Genomic DNA, 23,591 nt, shown 5'->3' with positions numbered 1-23,591 from the left:
GTGTGGAATGAGTTATAGCCTGGTAGAGCAGGGGTGCTTTCTGCCACTTTAAACCATGTCTCCGTTACAGCACAAATGTTGATGTTCTCCATTTTGAGGAGTGCTTCAAGAGAGCGCATCTTGAGATTTAGACTTTTAGCATTGAGCAGCATAACCATCAGATTGCATTTGTTTATAGCTGTTATATTGGTAATTTGGTCTTTGAAACACCACCTAAAAAGGCACTATAGGGGTGGCAAGAGCTTTGCAAGTACAGGGAAACCCAGGGGTGACAGATGCAGTCCATCTCTGATAAAGCATCGAGGTCTGTGTCAGTCATGTCATCCCAACCAGATAGATACTGGATCCCCTTAGAATGACACCAGAAATTTAGCCAATTGTTGAAGTCTATCATTTTTTGTTTGTACTGTGGTATCATTCTGGGTGATGGTAGGATACTGCTCAGGGCTAGGGTCATACTTGCCTGGGCCACATAACCTGAGAACCCCACCATGTCTCTTTTCATGTAGTCCAGGGAGGTGCATCTCAGGTCATTCACACCCACATGGACAGTGACCGAGTCATACTTGTACTTGTTGTGGAGTGACCTGAGTGTGTGTGTTGTCGGATTCTGGCACCTGATAGACAGCTGACTGCTACCTTCTCCTTATTCAACCTAGTGAGTGGGACATCTGTGTGTCTCACTATTGAGTCACCTGTGATTAGTGTATTGGGGAAGGTGTTTAGCCTTAGAGGCTTAGGTTGAGGAGCCCATTGTGGAGGTGAGCTGTGTCCTGTGGTTTGTCTTGGTTAGTTAGAAGATGATCAGAAAAAACAGTGTCATATGACATAAAAATTATTTTACCATACAATTAAAATTGTTTTCACTGTTTTATAAATTAAATTTTTAAGGCTTTCTCACTACTTAAAAAAAATAAAAGTATTAAATTATATAAGCATTAAAAACAATTGGTACACATCTTTCATCTATTATATTAACTGCTGTTTTTTTTCATTGCTTAGCACAGGTCAGTTAAGATAGCCTTTTATCTGTTCAAAAATGACAAGAACCATTTAACCTTTACAAAAAACTGAAAAGAATATCTGTTAGATAATTACAAATGTAATTCCTTTAGAGATAATGTTTTGCTCATGCCATTTCTAAATTAATAACAAATAGTACTAAATTGCTACAATATTATCATACTAGACATATTGTTAATTTTCATTTCTTACCAATGTCTACTGTGTTACACCTGTTAGTGATTTTTTACATGCCTCCAATTTGTCATGTTATTTAATATTTCTTATGCCAGTAATGTGTATTTTAGCTGGATGTCATTGGGCTGGAGAAAAGAGCAACGTGATTGTAGCCTTGGCCAGAGACAGTCTATCATTACTTGGTCTTAGGAAAGTAGTACCAGTGATATGAAAGGAATTAACTAACGGGTTAATTCGTGCTAATTAGGGCAGAGTCCTTAATGTATTTAAACAGCACTGATTGTTTTAAACTGTTTGCCTGAAGAAGTCCCTTCATTGTAAGGGACGAAAATCGCTTTGCAACATTGGATGTAAACATTGGATTATTGTAGAAATCGTTGAAATTAAAGTGGTCCTGGTTGTCCTTGTACCTCTGTGTGTTTCCTGTTTTTGCCTTATTACTGTAATTAGGGGAAGCCAGCCTTCCCCCTCTAAAAGACAAAGAATTGATTTTCCTTCTGAATCTACAGACCATGAGTCCGAGGACTCTGACCCCTCTGATTACCAGGCCATACCCTTATCCACCTATGAGGATTCAGATGCAGAGGATTCCATTCCCTCTGCCTCCCATCCAGAAGACTTTTCTTTTGGTGAAACCTTGCATACCCTAAGAGAGAATTTCCGCTGGGAATGCCAGGACTACCCTTGGTCCAAAAAGAGACTCAGGGAATTTTTAGACTTGCCTCAACTCAGGCCTCTAGCTATACCTCCTGTCCTGGATATTGTAGATGATGTCTTCATGGAATCAAGTCTTACCCCTGATACTTTACCTCCAGCTCCTAGAAAGCCTGACCGGTACTACAGAGTACCTGACTCACAAATTTCTCTTTAAAAATCCTACTGTGGATCCAGAGACCATTTCCCAGGGACCCAAAGGTATAAAGGCTACTATAGCCAAAAGCCCTATCCCTTTGGATAGGGATTCTAGGGCTATAGACAGATGAGGTAAAAAGGTATATACCTCTGCAACTCTTGCCATCAGGGCTTTAAATTGCCAGTTTCACATGTTAAAGTACCAGCAGCATATTATGGAACAAATTAAACAAAAAATGTTGTTGATTCCTGATTGTGCAGAAAATAAAGATTTACAATAGTAAATGCATTCTGCAAAACAAATTGGTAAGCATACTTTGCAGTGTGGTTTTGATGCCGTAGAAGCATCTTGCAGGTCTGCTGTCACTGGGTATGTTCTGAGAAGGCATGCTTGGCTGAATGAACAAATCTTGCCAAGCCATGTCAAAGCAAAATTGCTAGATGCTCCATTAAACCAAGATTATTTGTTTGGCACAAAAGCAGAAGTTGTTCTTAAAAAGATGGAGGAAAAAGCTAAATCAATGCAAACTGTTAAAGATTTCTTACAAGTACAGCCATCTAGATTCAGCAGGCATTGGCCTTCAAAAAAGTGATCCTTTCCAGTGCCTCCCAGGCCTTCTCAGTCCAAACCCAGGGGCAACAGACCACAAAGACTACTGTCACAGGGTATGCACAGATCTAAACAATGGAGTGCTCCCACCTCAAAAACAGGGAGTGGTAAGCCACCCTCTTATGGGAAAAGTTCACAATGCCTGGTCCCTCATCATTCCCATCCATGCCCATGTAATTGTACCCCTAGGAGAAAAATTCGCCCTGCATGCAAAAAACTGGGAATACATTACCCAGGATTGATGGGTCTTAAACAGTGGATCCCAGGGATACAAATTCTACTTCCACTCACTGCCAACTCCAAGCGGATTGCCAGACCTTCCTCCAAACCAGTGGGCAGAGGCCCAAAAGCAAGTACTTTCTCTTCTCAGTATCAGGGCTATTCAGCCTGTTCCAACAGAACAAAGGGGACAGAGTTTCTACTCCAGACTGTTTCAGGTGCCTAGAAAAGAGAACTCTTGGTGCCCTATTCTGAATCTGTCAATTCTCAACACCTTCCTGGTGGTACCAAAGTTCAAAATGCTTACACTCCAACAGCTGCTTCCTATGCTAGCCAAGGACTCCTGGCTGGTCACCCTAGACTTAAAAGAAGCTTATCTGCACATCCCCATAAGAGAATCTTGCAGGAAATATCTACGTTTCAGGGCAAGCTCTATACACTATCAGTTCTCTGCACTTCCCTTTGGCTTATTTACTGTGCCCAGGATATTCACAAAGTGCCTGGCTCCAGCCATTGCATACTGCAGGCAGAGAAACATTCAAATTTACCCATAAGTGGACGATTGCCTGATTCAGGTGGACAGTCAGGAATTGCTACTTCAGCACCTGTCATTTGTAAAGAGACTCCTAACTTCCCTGGGGTATACCATCAATGAAAAGAAATCACATCTGGTACCCAGCCAAAAAATTCTATTCCTGAGAGCAAGCTTGAACACAGCTTCCCAGATGGCATTCCTCAGTCCAGAAAAGCAGGTTTATCTGACAAATTACTTCAAACTACTGGCCACCCAAACCCAGGTATCTGCAAGAAAAATACTGCAAGCCCTAGGGGTTCATGACCTCATGCAGTCTCCTAATTCCATATGCAAGACTGCATATGAGGAAACTTCAGTGGTACTTAAAAAGTCTCTGGTGTCAACATTCTCAGGACCTGGAAACAGTGATTCCTATTATTCCTTGCCTAAGGACAGAGTTCCTTTGGTGGGCAGAGGCCTGCAACCACAACAAGGGACTCCCTTTCACTCAACCCCCCCGCTTCCCAAACCCTGACAACAGACGCATCAGACTATTCGTGGGGGGGCTCACATGGCAGGCAAATACATTCAAGGAAAATGGAGCCCAGGATAAATGAGCCTGCATATCAATCAAAAAGAAATGTTAGCTGTACAGAATGCTCTGACATTCAAATACCTTATCCTTCCAGGACAACTCTCGATAAAGGCAGACAACACCACAGTTATGTGGTACATAAACAAGCAAGGGGAAACTCATTCCTACCTGTTCTGCAGGTTAGCCGTGGCTGTGTGGAAGACAGCCTTGAGCAACCAAGTGCACTTGCAAGCTCTATTCCTGCCATGCAAACAAAATTCACTAACCGATAACTTAAGCAGAAATCTAATGGACCCCCATGAGTGGAAACTGGAACCCAACTCATTCAAGCTTCTAATCCACAGGTGGGGGACACCAGAGGTGGACATCTTTGCTTCCTCCTAAAACCATCAGTTGAGCAAAAGTTTGCACCAGGACTCCCCACAGCCAAGCATGAAAGTGGATGCCCTATCCTTTACATGGGAAAACCTCTCAATCTATGCCTTTCCCTCTCTGCCCCTCCTCTCGAAAGTACTACTCAAGATCAAACAGGACAGGCCAAGGATCATCCTTATTGCACCAGACTGGCCACACCAGCACTAGTACCCACTTTTACACAGTCTGACAATAGTGCCACCCTGGCACCTGCATCAGACCCCCCCCCTCTCTGCTGTCCCAGCAGGAGGGCCAGATTTTGCATCCTCAGCTGCAAACCCTGAACCTAGTAGCCCGACTTATTCCCTGAGTACATCACCAGCAACCCTCAGCAAACAGGTGCTGGAAATCATCCTTGAGGCCAGGAGGCCTAGTACTAGGAAATCCTATTCAGAAAAGTGGAAAAGATACTGTTCTTGGAGCCAGTCTCAGGGAAAAGACACAGCGGTGCCCACCTTACCTCAAATCCTAGATTATCTAGCAGAACTGCTCCACAGAGGCCTATCCTTCTCATCACTTAAGGTTCATGCCTCTGCCATTTCAGCTCATTACAGTACTGAATCACCCTTCTTCTCTCACCCTCTGGTCAAACATTTCCTGAGAGGAGCTAACAATTTAAGACCCCCGAGGAGAGCTTCCACTCCTGCCTGGGACCTTAACTTTGTACTAGACAAGCTCACGCTCCTCCCTTTTGAGCCTCCTGCTACAGCAGAGTTAAAATTTCTCTCTTGGAAAACAGCCTTAAGAGTGTCTCAGTTATAGGCCCTTATGGCTGTGGAACCCTTCATTATCTTCCATGCGGACAGGCTTTCCCTCAGGACTAACCCATCATTTATGCCCAAGGTGGTATCCAGTGTAGCTTTAAACCAATCCATCCATTTACCAACCTTTTTTCCTAATCCTCAGAATAAAGGGGAAAGGTTCTTGCACTCCTTGGATGTGCACAGACAGCTTAGGTGCTACCTTGACAGGACTAAACCTTTCAGAAAATCTGACCAGCTGCTAGTCAGCTTTGCTACAGGGCAGAGGGAAAGGCCATTTCAAAGCAAACCATCTCCAAATGGATAGCACACTGCATCCATTTCTGCTACAAACACCATGGAAAACCTACCCCACAGGAGATCAGAACCCATTCCACTAGGGCTACCTCAACCTCTGCAGCATTTCTCAGGGGAGTCCCTACCAGGAACAGCCTGGAAGCTGCAACCTGGAGTTCAGTACACACCTTCACCAAGCATTGCCACTTGCCTATCTTTTCTAAATCCAGAGCTGGATTTGCTACAGCAGTCTTATAAGCCTGCTAGCCAGCCCTAACACGTCTTGACTTCACCCTTCCTCAGCTTTGGGAATGACCCAAGTGTGATGACTGCAACAGTGAAACATGAAGAACATAGTACAGTTGTGTACACTTACCATAAATGTAGATGTTCGAGTGTATTCACTGTTGCAGTACTGGTTACCTTCCCTCCAGCCCCCTGACTTTTCTATATCTTCTACCTATCTTTTTTTTTTGGCCATATCCTATGGCAATGGTATTTACTTTCCACTGGAGGTGTTCCACACCATGTAATCGCTTCCTATTTTGGGGGCTCCTGACATCTGGGGCAAGAAAAACTGATGTAATGGCGTCAGCTGCATGTTTTATACCCCTGATGTCATAGAAGAGGTGACAGCATCTGACGCAGAGATCCCAAGACTCTGGTATTCGGGCTGACTGAGGGCTACCTGCAGGCAGATAACCCAAGTGTGATGACTGCATCAGTGAATACACTCAAACAAACATCTACATTTATGGTAAGTGTACACAACTGTACTTTCCTGGGGCAGGGGTCATCTCTGTGTTTTTATCAGACACACAAATAAGTTACAGCTCTTATACCCATTGCATAACCATCCTTGTAGGGCTACTAGACATGCATAGGAACAGAAAGGGCTAAAGGACAGCCCCTATGTTGCCTACCTGGATAACATCCATGAATATGCCTTTCATCAATAGTGCCAAGGTTGACAACACCACATCGTCATTATATTGGAAATTATTTACTTGGAAATTTATCCATAGAAGTGTTTTTACCCCACACAAGATTGCTATTTTATCTAAATGTAAAGAAGCAAAGTGTTGGAGATGTGGTGAAATACTGGAAGCTGACTGGGTTCACATGTTCATCGAATGTGCAATTCTTACATAATACTGGAATGACTTTAGACATTTTATAAAAGCTTTGTGGTCTGATAAGTATCACATCACTAATTCTTTGATTTTATTCACTGTACCTACCCCAAGTGTAATCCCTAAACATCAGTTACCAATTCTTTGGTCAATTTTGGCTTTTGCAAGAAAAATAATAACATTGAACTAAAAAAATAAGCAAGATTTTGTATTTGCTGATTTTATAAGCCTAGCAAAATGTGTATGTAAAAAGGAAATGCAAACCATTTTTACTAGAATATCTAATTTAACTCATAAAAGAATAGCTTGGCAGAAACTGCAAATTTTATTAGATAAATATTAATGGTTCCTATAGATTGTCAAAGTTTGCCATGGATGATTGTATATAGTGTAAATAGTTGTTTATTCGGTGTATATTTTATGTTTTGAATTATACTGATTGTTAATCTCTAACTGAAAAATCAAATAAAAATTATTGGACAAAATAAGAGTGCCAAGGTAGAAAGTCCTAAAAAAGGGGGGAAAAAGAGCAAACATTTCATTTATTACATCTAATAGCAACAGAACCTGCCACTGCTGTACCCTAAACATCATTAAAGTATATATTAGGTATTGTACAATGTTTTGTAGTGTATTCATTATGGATTGCTGCATATATTTTAAATGTCTCACAAGTATTGATTCATTTCTATAATTGTACTCGTCTCTCAGTTCCACCACTTCACTTTATGTAAATATGGTTTGTGAACAAGTAAAAATGCCTAAATATCAGAAATGGATAAAGAACTGTGTATTAAACTAGCAAATGTAAATTTCTTCTCATTTCAATAATATTTAGTGCCTGTTTGTATAGATTTTTTATTCTTAGTGTAGTTATTTTCCTGTTATCCTCTTTTATAAAATGCATTAACATCTGATTAACTTCACTAGTCAGACAGATACTCACTTTACATAAATAAATCCACAAACAGGGAACCCCCACAATGTAAATGTAAAGGTAGGGGGTATCATCTCCTGCCCAAGGGATCCCGAAGATGCTGGTACCGTAGTGTTATCCCTGATGGAAAATACACACAAGAATAGTATTGATTATCAGAGTGAAATTACTGATCTTACTACATGGCATATGAACACAGCATTAATAATCTGTGAATAACGGTGATTAGATCATTTTGTGAAGTTCTAGCATTATCCACAAAAAGTGGTCCTATCCAGATGGCTCCATTTTAATGTTCTGTACAAAGCTATGTAAAGATTTATTATTTATACCTTACAGACCTAAACTGCTTTGCCATACTTTTTCTTCTCGTTGTTAGTTACTTTTACTAATAATATTATTTTGTGTGCACTGCCTTACGTAGTACATACCTACAAAACTGAGCACCATGTTTACATGAAGGCCTTTGTCTCTTATACAAAGCTTTGTGTGTTATTTTACTAATAATATTATTTTATATGCACTGCCTTACGTAGTGCATACCTACAAAACTGAGCACCATGTTTACATGAAGGCCTTTGTCTCTTATACAAAGCTTTGTGTGTTATTTTACTAATAATAATATTTTGTGTGCACTGCCTTACGTAGTACATACCTACAAAACTGAGCACCATGTTTACATGAAGGCCTTTGTCTCTTATACAAAGCTTTGTGTGTTATTTTTTTTCATTCTTTACTTGCTTTAAGTGTATGTTTGTTTTGTTTTCAGAATAGGTGTGTGTATATTGTTTTTTTTCCAGATGATGTGCCATAGGTGTAAAATACATGTATGATACTTCACAGCTTTATTTAATGCAGTTTCATTTCCAGCGTCCAAAATGGAACTTTTAACAAATCAGAAAAAATGATTGTATGTGAGTGGCCTTCTTTAGTTCAGCTGACCTCTTGAATGCCCCAATTTACTCTCACTCTGAAATGAATGTGTCTCTGTAGCTGATGGTTTATTTCCATTTTATTGTGCTGGGCCTTGGACTGTTACCTCAATATCTGTCTATTCTTACATATACAGACAGCTAGGTATACACACAAAGCACCAAAACACTTATTTGCAATGCCATCAAGATTGCACATTAATCATTTTAATAATAACATTATTATTTAAACATGGATGTTAAAAGAGAAATAAGATCCTAAATATTCATCACTAAGAATTAAGTATCTGACTCATAGATGAAAAGTTCATTGTTCATTTAGCATTATTCTGTCTAGGCTATGTGATCCCTCCTTTTTGTATGTTCTTCCATACTTCAAGGTTTTCTCATAGGCAGAAAAAAATATTAGCCAGTTTTTCTTTCACATGATCAGGAAGAACAGGATAAACTTTATGAATTCTCTCACAGAGTTTCTATTTTTAAGTAGCTGCATGCAGTTATGTTCTCTGAAACAGGTGTGCAAACTTGGGACCTATCTAATTGGGGACTTTGTCTTGTTAAAAAAGAAAAAAAAACATTTTTAGAAAGCCACATTAACCCCTTACTTTACAGGTTTGTATCCCTGATTTAATTTTCCCTCTGTTTTTACCATCAGTAGTGGAAAAGTATTGTAAACTAACACAGTTGCCTGATTTGTATGATGACTGTTTTCTACAACTAGTTTTAATATATTTTTTAATCTCTTTATTTTTATATTCAAGGTGACAGTAACCAATAAAACAATGTACAAGTAGAAGCTGCAAAGCAGGATTTATTGCAAAATGCATAAAAGCAGAGTTTAAAGCATATGTTTCACTCTCAGCCACCTAAAGTCCATTCTGAGCCCAGTTCAGAAGACTTTCTGGGGACACTACAGGACATGAATTCTTGCAGGGCCCTTCTCCCAACTTAGAAAATGGAGGCTGTAATTTCCTTCTTCAAAAATGTCACAGCCGTAATAAAGTAAACTGCTAGACAAACTCTTGAGATTCTAGGTCATATGACTTCACCTATCCATCTGGCTCTTATACCCAGATTTCACATGAGGGAATTACAATTGAGGTGACCGCTGTGGTGCAGAGGTTAGCATTGTCACCTCATAGCAAGAGGTTCTCTGGGTCTATTCTCTGTTGGGGTGCATTCTGTGCAGAGTATGCATGTCCTCCCTGTGGTCATGTGGGTTTCCTCAGGGTGCTCTGGTTTTCTCCCACATTCCAAAGACATGCAGTAGGTGATTTGGGCATTCTAAATTGGCTGTAGGTGAGAGTGTCTGTGCAAGGGAGTGGTAAAAATGAACAACCTTGGCAAGGCTAGCCACCCGGTGGTGTAAACCTTGGTTCAAGATGATTGTTACTTTGGAAGTGACACCCCAACCCATGTGCAAAATGGGAAAAGGGGTTGAAGATGGATGGATGGAATTGCAATGGCTTCTAAGGAATTCCTGAGATCAATTGTCAGAACCCTTAAAAATAAACTCTTGTTTTGTTTTGTGTGAATAGGGAATTAGTTTGGTGGGTGAACCAGATGAAAAAAAATGGACACCCTTTAAATGACCAGATCACACCATACCCAAACCATGGATAAATCAGACAAGGCCTGGGGTATTCTCACCTAAGACCTGAATGTGGAGGACACATGGAACTCATAAGAAAAGAAGTATACATATAAATATAAAAGAAATATTGGTATTCATTTATGCTGTGAGAGTGCTGAAGGCACTGTTTGTGCCAGGAACTTTGAAGGTGGTTATAGACCTTCCTAGCAGCTATATACATACCCTCATTGGAAAACTCAATGACTGATGAGCTGAATGGGACTTCTGCAGACTCACACAAGTGGTTGTCACACAGAGGTACATTCCTAGAAACTATTACCAAGTGAGGTATTCCTGAGAAGATCTGTTCACTACTGTCAGTAAACAACTGAAAAAATGTGTTTTAGAGTACCTTATAGTGAAACTTGAACAGTGAACAACTGCTCCCTGAATTTGAGAGGCCTGTATCAGTATACTTTTGCCTCATATTCCTTTGCTTCCTAGGGTCATTCAAAAGATGAAGTAGAAGAGACCAGAAATTATAGTAATTGTCCTTTCTGGTCAGGTAGCATGGGGTCCTTCTACCTCCTGTAGTGGTAAGGGAAAGACTTTTCTATTGCCACAGGATGCCAGTTTCTAATGCAGTTTGTGCACATGTGTGTATATTCTTTTCACCCTGAATATAGCAGCATGGAGGCTATGTCTATATTTACCTTCAAACAAATGTACTCCAGTGAGGTGCAAAAAAATCATGATGAAAGCTAGGAGGCCTAATCCTAGAAAATCATAATTAAGGAAATGTAACAGATTTATCCTGTGGTGCCAAAGGAGGAACCTGTACCATAAAAAGGGGATGTACCTATGGTGCTTCTGTACCTTCCCAAACTTTTTTCATCTGATTTAGAATACACTTTAAGCCATTTCTGCTTATTTGCTGCTAGAACTTCCCTCACATTCAGGCCGTCTGTCATGCAGTTTTTGAAGGGCATTCTGGTCCTCAGAAAAATTGGCTCCAGCCTGTGACTTAAAACTGTATGTTGGAAAAACTGACTCTGTTGACATTTTAACTGATATTAAGTGCAACTGCAAAGTTTTTGTTTTGCATAACTGCATTTTTAATTGCAGTCCCATTCACCAAGAGTCAGATAGCTCTAGGCCCTAATGTAAAAGGAGCCTTTAATGGAATTTTACCATGGCTTTGCTCAACAGTGGCACAGGAAAATAATTTTCCTGGGTGGCGAAAGCCAGGGTACCTTTTCGCTAGGCTTATATAGGCCCTAGGGCCAATAGCCTAGTTACCTACGTATGAACAGGATGACTCTGCGTGCTAGAACTCTCCTTCTGTCCCAAGTCATTAGGGAAATAAGTCTAAGCTAAGTTCTCCAGCTACCAGTCTTTTCTCCTTATAGCTTAAAAAAAGGCAGAAATACTTCTGCAATTAATGGGCATTCACAAGAACCTGAGATTTTATATAGACCACATTAAGGACATTAGAAAGACAAAAAAATTGTTTATAGCTTTTACTGAAAACAAAAAAAGAGACCACATGTTCAAGCAGACTTTCTAAAAATTGATATTTTCAGCATTACCAGTCATCACAAAGTCCATAACAGTTCTGTTCAATGAAATTCAGAACATACACAACAGATCTACAGCAACCACTAGAATCTACCTGAAAGGGGTTAGTGTACAGGACATTTTGGAGGACTCCAGATGGTCCTCAGTGCACACCTTTCTTAACCACTACAGATTGCACATTATCTTTATGGCTAGTGCTTTATTTGCTCCTGCCTTATTGAAAGCATGCTGCCAGTCTGTCCTAAATAAATATAGCATAAGCCTCAACAAACTTATTTGAAGTTTTGACTGCTGCAGTGATCCACATGAAGAACACAGTACAGTTGTGTAACAAACTGACCATAATAGGAGATGCTTGAAAGTGGATACTGCTGCAGTCCTGGTCCCCTCTAGTTTAGGAACCTAGGGCTTGGGTGAGTGCCCATGTCCTTTCATCCTAAACCTGATCCTTTGTTTCATTTTTGTCTTCTGTGTTCTTCCTGGTTGTTCTCCTTAGGAAGTGTAGAACTCTGTGGGTCTCAGTTTAGTAACTCTGTCACAATATACAAAACTGCAGAGGAATTTCCCAAGCAGTGACCTATGAAGAGGCACGAAAGATCCAAAGATGTTATGAACAAATGCCACCTTTATGCCAAGTATGTGCAGATGTAAGTTTGGTACCTAAGATGACATCAGCCTGGCCAAGGTGGAAGGGTGCTCATCTCTAAAATTCTGTCTGCATATTGGACCTTGGCCTGGGACAGAGTTCCCTGTTGCCATGACTACAACAGTGACTACACACAAATATCCACTGTGATGTTAAGGTAGTTATGCAATGGTACTTTCTCTGGATATGCCTCTAAAGTGCCAAAACCTCATGAGGTATGTTACTCATTTCCACCCTCAAAAATCCTTTTGCATCAAGGACATGGCAACTTCATGTGTTGCTGAATGTAATATTGCAGTATAAACTTATATTAATAAGTAATGCACTGTAGTCTGCATACATTAAAGTTATTGTTGCACTTCATTATAACCACTTGTTACATTGTTGTACTCAATTTCAATGTGCTCTGCACTTCTATTCTTATTTGATCATGTGTCACACATTTTGCTGGCTTGATAATGTTTTTATTTATTGAACTTTGGCAACCAGTGCTAATCCAAAAGAACCAATATTAACCACAAAAGGAAGTACAGAATGATACATTTAAATGCCATACTACAAATATGTTTGCATGAAAAGATGAAAATGTTATGGAGGTCAAAGTTACAGTACAACTACAGTATGACTTTAACAAATATTAGTAAGGAAAAGTGGAGAGGTATGCCTGTAGTAATGATTAATTGATGGTATGTTTTATATTCAAAACTGTTGATTTTTGTAGATCATTTTGTTAGTTATATAGTGTCTTTGTATTTCTTAAAGCTGTTTGTAGAAGACTAACTTCTCATAAATGAATAGTCTGAATTGTTTTTGCTCTATCATGTTAATAGCAGCAGAAAATGTTAAATTTAAAAATGGAAAATAAATCCATAATATTTAAGATGGATAAAACTGCATGTGTGCTGTTGTGAGTAAAATGAAACACATGTATTTCATCATTGTGATACAGAACTAATAATTAATCTGTTTGTAGGTAATGGGAGCAGAGAATGGAGCATTGGTCAGAGTCCGCAGCCATCACTTGGAGTATCTCTATTATGTTATCCTACAGAGAACCTGCAGCACTCTGTTCAAACTCTGAAGGGCTCCGACAAGCATCCTGTTATATCTGTAGCACAGCTTCATCCAGGATACACCTGCAGCATGAACTCTGAATGTGACCCACGTTCTATAGTACACCAAAGTCCATTAGTACGCCGGAGAGCTCACAAAGAAAAGAAACCATATAAATGTCCTGAATGCAATAAGTGTTTCAATCAAAGGGGGTATCTAGTAATACATGAAAGGATTCACACGGGAGAGAGACCATATAAATGTCCTGAATGCAATAAGTGTTTCAGACTAAGACGTAACCTAGTAATACATGAAAGGACTCACACGGGGGAGAGACCATATAAATGCCCTGAATGCAGCAAGTGTTTCAAACAATGCAGTCATCTAATAGAACACAAAAGGACTCACACGAGGGAGAGACCATATAAATGTCCTGAATGCAATAAGTGTTTCAGTGGAAGAAGTGCTGCAGTACAACACAAAAGGACTCATATGGAGGAGAGACCATACAAATGTCATGAATGCAGCAAGTGTTTCAAACAATGCAGTAATCTAATAAAACACACAAGGACTCACACGGGGGAGCGGCCATATAAATGTGCTGAATGCAATAAGTGTTTCAGTGAAAGGAGTGCTGCAGTACAACACGAAAAGACTCATACAGTGGAGAGACCATATAAATGTCCTGCATGCAGCAAGTGTTTCAGACTAAGACATAGCCTAGTAAAACATGAAATGACTCACACGGGAGAGCGACCATATAAATGTCCTGAATGCAGTAAGTGTTTCAGACGAAGGAATAATCTAGTAATACATGAAAGAATTCACACGGGGGAGAGACCATATAAATGTCCTGAATGCAAAAAGTGTTTCAGAGAAAGAAGAGTTCTAGTAAGCCATGAAAGGACTCACACTGGGGAGCGACCATATAAATGTCCTGAATGCAGCAAGTGTTTCAAACAATGGAGTCATCTAATAGTCCACAAAAGGACTCACACGGGGGAGAGACCATATAAATGTCTTGAATGCAGTAAGTGTTTCAGAGAAAAAAGAGCTCTAGTAAGCCATGAAAGGACTCACACGGGGGCGCATGTAATACAAATTATATAAAACAAATGAACACAGTAATTAGGACTGTCCATAGAGACCCATGCAATATAATAGAAGTAAACAGGATATGTTACTGTGCAGCTAAATTAATAACTGATAAAGTTCTACCACAAGAGCACAGGGTAGTGAGGCAAAGGAAGGGGGAAAATCGACTACCATCATGGAAGTATCGAATAGAGAAAAACATAAAGCAATTAAGACAAGAACTGTCACTGTTAGAAGAATATAGAAGAGGAAATAGATCAACAAAACTACTAAGAAAAATAGATGTGATAAAAGCAGTACACAGTATTAGAACAGACTAGGATCTATCATGCACTGTTATAAATAACAAACTAAAAATTTCAGCACAGGGGGAAAAACTTAGAAGATACACAGATAAATATAAAGGAAAAGTACAAAATAAGCAATTTAGTGATGATCCAAAAAGTTTTATAGAGAATTGGGAAACAAAGTAAAAGGAATTGAAAGACTACCAAAAAAGAAGAAATAGATGCATTTTGGAGAAGTGTCTATGAAGATACTGTGGAACAAAATAAAGATGCTAAATGGATAAAAGAAGTAAAAGAAAGAATAAGAAGTTTAAAGGTACAAGAGATGAAATGGGATGAAGTAACAGACAGAGAGATTGAAACAAAGTTAAGAAAAGCCTCTAATTGGAAAACACTAGGCCCAGATGCAGTACCTAACTTTTGGTTAAAAGTATTAACATCTTTGTACGAAGCCTTAGCCATGAGTAAGAACTATTTATATGTGCATCCCAAACAGATGCCAACCTGGCTAACAACAGGTAAAACAATGTTTCTACTTAATAATGAACCTGCAAGCTACCCTAAAAATTATAGATCAGTAACTTGCCTACCAACTTATAAACCATACACGAGAATTGACACCGACAGAGTTTATAGTCCTCTAGAAAAAAATTCAGTAATGGCAGTATAACAAAAGGACAATAAAAGAAAGTCATATGGAACAAAGGATCATCTGATGTTAAATAAAGTCATAGTGGAGAACTGTAAAAAGGGGAAGAATCTTAAGTATGGCATGGATTGACTACAAAAAAAGCATTTGGTAGTATCCCACATTTATGGATAAAAGCATGCTTAAAAATGTATAAGATACATCCTACACTGATTGACTATGTTACAGTGACCATGAAACAATGGCAGATTACTTTGCAAGTAAATCATGATATAGGACAAATTGCTATCCCAGAGATAAAAATTCAAAGGGGGATATTCCAGGGTGACTCTCTGTCACTGTTACTATTTTGCCTTGTCTTTCCCTTAACCCATTAAGCTGTCTACTTAACAGCTTAGGCCATGGCTATAATGTGGCTCCTAGAAAACAACAAAGTCTAAAGACTTCTCATCTTCTCTTTGTTGATAATTTAAAAACATCTCATCAGATGAGGAACTGAAAGCACAGCTGCAGATTGTTAAAACTTTTTCAGATGATATTAGTATGTCATTTGGCCTAGATAAATGTGCAAAAGCAACCTTTAAAGCAGGAAAACATCAGCTTGGGACAAGAATGTGATATAAAAGAACTTGAGCAAGAGGGAGTGTATAAATACTTGGGATTTGATGAAGGATTGGCAATAAAACATGAACAAATGTATGTAAAACTTAGTAAGGAGTACTTTAGAAGACATAAATTAATCCTGAAAACAGCATTGACGTCTAGGAACAAAATCCAACCAATTTCCTGTGCCTGTCCTAACTTACAGTTTTGGAGTGATTGATTGGCCCCAAAATGTGTTGGATAGATTTTAGATATTAAAACAAGAATGATGCTTTATGCTCACCAGACGATCTATAAAAATCAGTGTATAACAAGATTATACGTTTCCATTCCGAAGGAGGGATGGGCCTCCTTGAAATTGGATTACATGTATAGATCTGCAATGTTGGGACTCTACACATCTGCTGAACTCACAAGAACCAAGCACAGTGAAAGTTGTGAAACATGAGCAGAATAAATGTAAGATGACTTCTATGCTTAATCTAGCAGAAGCATATTGGCATCGAGCAGGAATGGAAATCATACCAGAAGTAGATAAAAATCAGGCAGTAATTGAATGTGCCAAAAAACAAAAGAAAGAATATAAGGTGAAGGACCAGATGAGAAGGCAAGAAATGTGGAAAAAGCATAACTATAGTTGCAAGTATAGAAAACTTCTGGAAAACCCTCATGTCCATCAGGAATGAATTCAGGACTGGTTAAGGAGAGACAAATTCAAAGCAAGAGATGAAAGGTTAATATTGTCTGCCTAAGATAGTGTGCTTACGTATATGCTTGCTTACAAAGTCCATTGAACGTGTGGAAGAAAAAGACAAATGTAGGTTTTGTAAAACTTAATTGGAAACAGCTGCACACCTTGTTACTGTCACAACCAGTAACAAGGTGTGCAGCTGTTTCCAATTAAGTTTTGTAAAACTTAATTGGAAACAGCTGCACACCTTGTTACTGGTTGTGACACATTAATGGCAGAAGGACTGTATACTGAAAGGCATAGTAATGTGTCAAGACAATTGCACTGGGGATTGGGCAAACATTATGGTACTGAAGTGGCTGAAAAATACTGGAAACATGAGCCACAAAGCATCATAGAAAATGATGGTCTACATCACATCAGACCATCCGTTAACAACTGTTCAAAAGGTAGATGCTAGAAAACTAGATATAGTGGTCCATGAAAAGAACTCAGAAGTAGCATTGATTATTGAAATCACCACACCCAATGACTACAGTGTCCTGCATACAGAGAAACAAAGTCATAAAATATCAGGATTTGCAGGCATAAGCGAGAGCAATGTGGAAGAAAGATACCCAGACAGTTCTACTAGTAGTAGGAACAACCGGTCTTATAAAAAAGAATCTACAGTCATATTTAGGTATGTTACCAGTACATGTAACCCCATATGAATTGCAGAAGGAGTCATCACTTGGCACACTGCTGGCAATACTAATTTAATCGACGTTAATTGTGCTTTGACTTAGGAATGGGGTCCATTCTCATCATGGTATTAGAAACCCAAAAGACTTGTAGAAATTAAAAAGGATCTGAATGGAGAGCTGGAATAAGTAAGATAAGGAGACTGGTATTGCTGGAACTGAATTCATTCTTAATATTGGTGAGAACCTTCAGATGGTGGAGCCTGTTTTAGAAAATCTCACCAACAAGACACTGATATCTGGAGTTATTTTAAATACAATAGAAAAAGGTAAATAAAAAAAATGGCTGGTTAGAGACATCACAAAAAAAAAAAAAGTATCTGTTCTTGGCTGCAGTGGTTCCAGGACATGAAACATTCCTGCCACTGGGTTAGCAGGCTGGGGGTAAAAGTAACATCTTTGTAGGAGAAGGTAGTAGTCCACCAAAGCCAAAAACAAAAATTATTAACCCAAGTAATAGGCAGAGAGACAATAAAGTAGACTGTTGAGGAGGAATGGATATTATGATATTTATATTATTATATAAATGGATAATACTCTGACACTGACAATATTGCTACTTGATGGGCCCAGTTAGAATTGCACTGAAAGGGAAAGAGCAGAAAATGGGGAGAAAGAAGGTGCCCTCACCCTAAAAGAAAATGATCTAAGGGAAGAGCTGCTTGATTTAATAGAGATGGATAGACATATTAAGATCAATAAAAGAAATATAGTACAGAAAGTGAATAAGACCCAAAATGTTAGAAATGTGGCAGACCAGGTGAACAGGTTATTAAGAGAAATTCATACAGCATAACATAACTAATAGCATATACTACTGTGCAACTAAACTAGTAACAAATGAAGTGTTACCACAAAAAAAAAAAGGAAAGAAAATGTAGACCAACAAAGGAAAGAAAGGGAGCAAGTAAGATGTTACCCTGGAAGAACTGAATAGAGCAAGAAAGGGAGCAAGTAAGATGTTACCCTGTAAGAACTGAACAGAGCAACAAAGGGAAGAAACCGAGCAAGTAAGATGTTACCCTGGAAGAACTGAACAGAGCAACACAGGGAAGAAAGGGAGAAAGTAAGATGTTACCCTGGAAGAACTGAACAGAGCAACAAAGGAAAGAAAGGGAGCAAGTAAGATGTTACCCTGGAAGAACTGAACAGAGCAACAAAGGAAAAAAAGGAACAAGTAAGATGTTACCCTGGAACAACTGAACAGAGCAACAAAGGAAAGAAACGGAGCAAGTAAGATGTTACCCTGGAAGAACTGAACAGAGCAACAAAGGGAAGAAAGAGAGCAAGTAAGATGTTACCCTGGAAGAACTGAACAGAGCAACAAAGGGAAGAAAGGGAGCAAGTAAGATGTTACCCTGGAAGAACTGAACAGAGCAACAAAGGGAAGAAATGGAGCAAGTAAGATGTTACCCTGGAAGAACTGAACAGAGCAACAAAGGGAAGAAAGGGAGCAAGTGAGATGTTACCCTGGAAGAACTGAACAGAGCAACAAAGGAAAGAAAGGGAGCAAGTGAGATGTTACCCTGGAAGAACTGAACAGAGCAACAAAGGGAAGAAAGGGAGCAAGTGAGATGTTACCCTGGAAGAACTGAACAGAGCAACAAAGGAAAGAAAGGGAGCAAGTGAGATGTTACCCTGCAAGAACTGAACAGAGCAACAAAGGAAAGAAAGGGAGCAAGTGAGATGTTACCCTGCAAGAACTGAACAGAGCAACAAAGGAAAGAAAGGGAGCAAGTGAGATGTTACCCTGGAAGAACTGAACAGAGCAACAAAGGAAAGAAAGGGAGCAAGTGAGATGTTACCCTGGAAGAACTGAACAGAGCAACAAAGGGAAGAAAGGGAGCAAGTAAGATGTTACCCTGGAACAACTGAACAGAGCAACAAAGGAAAGAAAGGGAGCACGTAAGATGTTACCCTGGAAGAACTGAACAGAGCAACAAAGGAAAGAAAGGGAGCACGTAAGATGTTACCCTGCAAGAACTGAACAGAGCAACAAAGGAAAGAAAGGGAGCAAGTAAGATGTTACCCTGGAAGAACTGAACAGAGCAACAAAGGAAAGAAAGGGAGCAAGTAAGATGTTACCCAGGAACAACTGAACAGAGCAACAAAGGGAAGAAAGGGAACAAGTAAGATGTTACCCTGGAAGAACTGAATAGAGAAAATTGTAAAGCAGTTAAGCCAAGTATTACTATTAGAGGAATACAGAAAATGGAACATGTCTTCTAAAATCCTTACAAAGATAGTTATGGTAAAAGCAATGTAAGGTGGACTGTGATTTATCATGTACTATTTCCAATAATAAATTAAACACATCAATGCAAGTAGCAATACCTAAATGACATGCGAATGAATGTAAAGAGAAGTAGAAAATCAACAATTCGTTGATGACACAAAAATGATTTATAGAGAAATAAGAGGCAATCAAAAGTAATAGAGACATCACAAAAAAGAGGAAATGGGTATTTATGAAGATCCTGTTGAACATAACTTCTGAATGGATGAAAAAGTTAAAAGAAATGGTCTAGGTAGTTCTAACATGAAAGATAGGAAATCGAAGAAAGCTATGACCAGAGAAATTAAAAGATAATTAAGAAACTCATAAATGGAAAACCCTGGGTCAGATGCAGTGTCTAACATCTGGCTAAAGGTGTTAACATTTTTACACAAAGCTTTAGCACTGAGTAAAAATGACATGTTTTCATATCCCAAACAGGCATTTTGTTAACTAGAAAAAAATATTAAGAGTTATATACTAGTTTTGCTGTAACCATCTAGAAAACATTACACATGGCAATAGAACAAAAAGGTAATAAAAGAAAGTCATATTAACAAAGAACTCTCTCTATCCCTAAATAATGCCAACACAGGGAAAAGTAAAGATGGGAAACATCTGAGTATGGCAAGGGTAGCTTACAATAAAAAAAATTCAACATTATCCCACAGTTATGGGTAAAGGGGTGCTTACAGATGTATAAGAGACACTGTACATTGAGCAGTCACGTTGCAGTGTCCATTAAACAGTGGAAAAAGCCCTTTGCAACTGGGCCTTGATAAAAGATAAATTATTATCAGGGATAAAAGTTCAAAGGGGAGATATTCCAGGGTGATTCTGTCATCACTGTTGTTTTGTCTTGTCCTTAGCCCACTAATCTGTTTACTTAAGATACTAAGGTATGGTTACAGTCTAATTTCAAAAAACCTTTTTCAAAGACATCTCACCTACTTTTTGTGGATGTTATAAAATTGTACAGCTCATCAGATAAGGATCTGCAAACACAACTGTAAAAAATTAAAACTTTTTAAGATAATGTAAGAATGACACTTGGTCTTAATAAATGTGCAAAAGTAACATTTATAAATGGAAAGCTGAAACATCAAGAAAATATTAAATTGGTACAACAATCCAAAATAAAAGAGCTAGAACAGGAGAGAATATACTGTTTGGGAGTAGATGAAGGGTCAACAGTAGAACACAAACAAATGAGACCAAACCTTAGGAAGGAATACTTCAGAAGACTACAGCTTGTATTGAAAACTGCCATAACATATAGAATTAAAATCCAAGCTAAAAACAAATTTACTCTTCCTGTTCTAACTTACAGCTTTGGTATGATTTACTAGCCCCAAATAACATAGAATCAACTGGACAAGGAAACAAGTTCTAAAGTATGGAGAGGAGGAGTCTAAGATGACATCTTTACTAAGTTTAGCAGAAACATTTTGGAAGGGAGTTGGAATGGAAGTCGATGAGAATTAGGCAGCAACTGACAATACCAAAAAGCAAATGAAAGAATATAAAGGAAAGGACTAGGTGAAAAGTACAAGTTGGAAAGCCCACATATATAGGGTCAAGTATACAGAAATCCTGGAATAGGCACATGATGACCAAGATTTAATGCTGGAATGGTTAAGGAGAGGAGAATTTAAACCCAGATATGTAGGGCTAGCAATGGTGGTCCAACATAGTAGGTTATGTACATGTTTGTCTATGAAATCTGTAGAAAGAAAACGAGACAAATCAACAAATGCCGGCTCTGTAAAATAGAGCTGAAAACAGTTGCATAGTTTGTTGCTGGTTGAGATATACTTGTAGCTGGATTCATGATTACTTTCCAAAGGCCTTTTATGTGATCGTAAAAAGAACAATAACAATTGCTGAAAGTCACATTTAGTGAACATAATTTTAAGCTTTTCTTGCCTGGGAGCAAGTCCCCCCATGTGCCTCCCATTTAGAAGGAAACCTGACACCCCCCCTTAACTTTTATTTATACCATCTACATTGTTGCGCAACAGGGGATGAAGGGCAATACCATACCTTTACTGAAAATGCCTTTTAGCGATAAAGTAAATGAGTTGTTCTCAGGTTTTCAGTGGGACAAACTGTGCTTGGTAAAAACATATGTTCCTTTATGGCTGAGGTTCTGAATACCAAAATGCACAACTGCATCACTGAAAATTGTGCAAACACTGCAATATACAGGTAGCTGAGAAACATTAAAAACATGAACCACAAAACATTATTGACAATGATAAAGTTAAGGTCATAGTGATCTAACAATACCAACAGTTAAGAAGAAAGATGCAAGAAAACCAGATATAGTAGTCTTAAGAAGAAAGACAAAAGTAGAGTTGGTCATTGAAATTGCTACACCCAAAGATTATAACATGTTACATACTGAGAGACAGAAAGTCATAAAATACCAGGACTTTCAAGCAGATATAAGAATAAAGATATGCAGACAGTTCATATAGTAATAGGAGCAACAGGACTTCTATATGTTATCAGCACATATCACCTCTATCTGAACTCTAGAAGGAGGCAATTCTGGGTACATTGCAGGTGCTGAAAAAGGTCACTCTTGGATAACTTCAAAGACTGAATCAATGCTAATATCCTGAACTCTAACCATACCTGACTTATGAATAGGATTCCCTCCCATCACGGTGTTAGAAACCCAAACATTTGGAGAAATTAAAAAAAGAGAAGCGGTATTAATTTCATGATTTTGTATGTCCAAGAAGGATTGGGTATGGGGGGGGGGAGTTGTTATGATACAATATTTATACATTAAATAAAGCAGTACTAACCAATGTGACCACAGTAACTGCAAGGATATTTGAAGATGTAATCAGACAGACATCCTGGATAATGTATATTTTATAAAGAAAAGAGTAACAAAAAAGGAATGTAATAAGCAAGAAGTTTAATGACACGAAAGGGTAACAAATTGATACTGAAGTGATACACAAAATGAAAATTGAAAGGTGTGGTGCAGAGACTCTGATACAGGCAACATCCTAACATGTTAAGGCAGTAACTCCTTTGAAAACAGTACAACAGAAAGAACAGGACACTTTCAGAAAAAGATACACCGACAAAGTAAATTTCAGAACCTTTTGCAGGATTCTTGGTTGAAATTCCATGTAGGATTGTTCAGCAGGAGGCACAGAAGAAAGAGGATCTTCTCAAGTAGAACTACTTGATTGCAACAGAAATATCAAAAATATATTTATTAATATATTAAAATGACACTATGGAATCACTGAGCAGAGACAACTGTAAAGTGAATAAAGCAAGATGTATCACTATTAGAAGAATATAGAATATGGAATTGATCATCTAAACAAATCCGGTGTCATCTAATACCATCTACAGCAATAAACTAAATATATCCATGCACATTTCACAGAGAATTAAGAAAAAACAACAGTAGCAGCACCGTCACAAAAAAGAAATCAATACATTTTGAGGAAGTATTTATGAAGACCCTGCTGAATGTAACAAAGATACTGAATGGATAGAAGAGGTGAAAGAAACAGTAAGAAGTGGATAAAACAGAGGATATGAAATGGAATGAAGTAACAGCCAGAGAAACTGAGCCAAAATTAAGAAAAGTTCCTAATTAGAAAACCTCAGGTCCAGATACAGTACCAAACCTCTGTCTAAAAATGCTACCATCTTTGCAGTGTGATCTAGCCTTTAGGAAAAAAATACTTATATGTACACCCAGAATTGGCACCAGTATGGTTAACAGTATGAACCAATAAAATGTACTCCTCCTTGAAAGTGAACCTGGAAAGCAGCAAACAGACTACAGCCAAATAACTTGGCTTCTGAAAATATATATGTAATACACCAGAGTTGATGCAGATAGAGTTTGCAGTCATTAAAAAAATCAGTTGTGGCAGTAGAACAGAAAAGTGATAAAGGAAAATAATATTGAACA

At 38.5% G+C, this 23,591-nt stretch overlaps 1 protein-coding gene across 1 annotated transcript in view; it reads left to right on the top strand.

Annotated features, from left to right (window-relative positions):
- Window positions 1-14,501, top strand: part of LOC122813907 (zinc finger protein 572-like) — a 62,908-nt gene extending 48,407 nt beyond the window's left edge. Inside the window, exon 2 of the mRNA XM_044086453.1 lies at window positions 13,214-14,501. Coding sequence (XP_043942388.1) covers window positions 13,384-14,403 — 1,020 coding nt within the window. The 5' untranslated portion in view covers window positions 13,214-13,383 and the 3' untranslated portion in view covers window positions 14,404-14,501. The remainder of the gene's footprint in view (window positions 1-13,213) is intronic.
- The last annotated feature ends 9,090 nt before the right edge of the window (window positions 14,502-23,591 follow it).

The sequence above is a fragment of the Protopterus annectens genome, chromosome 10.part0 (genome assembly GCF_019279795.1).
Source record: "Protopterus annectens isolate FY-2018-M chromosome 10.part0, PAN1.0, whole genome shotgun sequence".
NCBI classification, from domain to species: domain Eukaryota; kingdom Metazoa; phylum Chordata; order Ceratodontiformes; family Protopteridae; genus Protopterus; species Protopterus annectens.
This window is presented reverse-complemented; position numbering and strand designations above follow the sequence as displayed.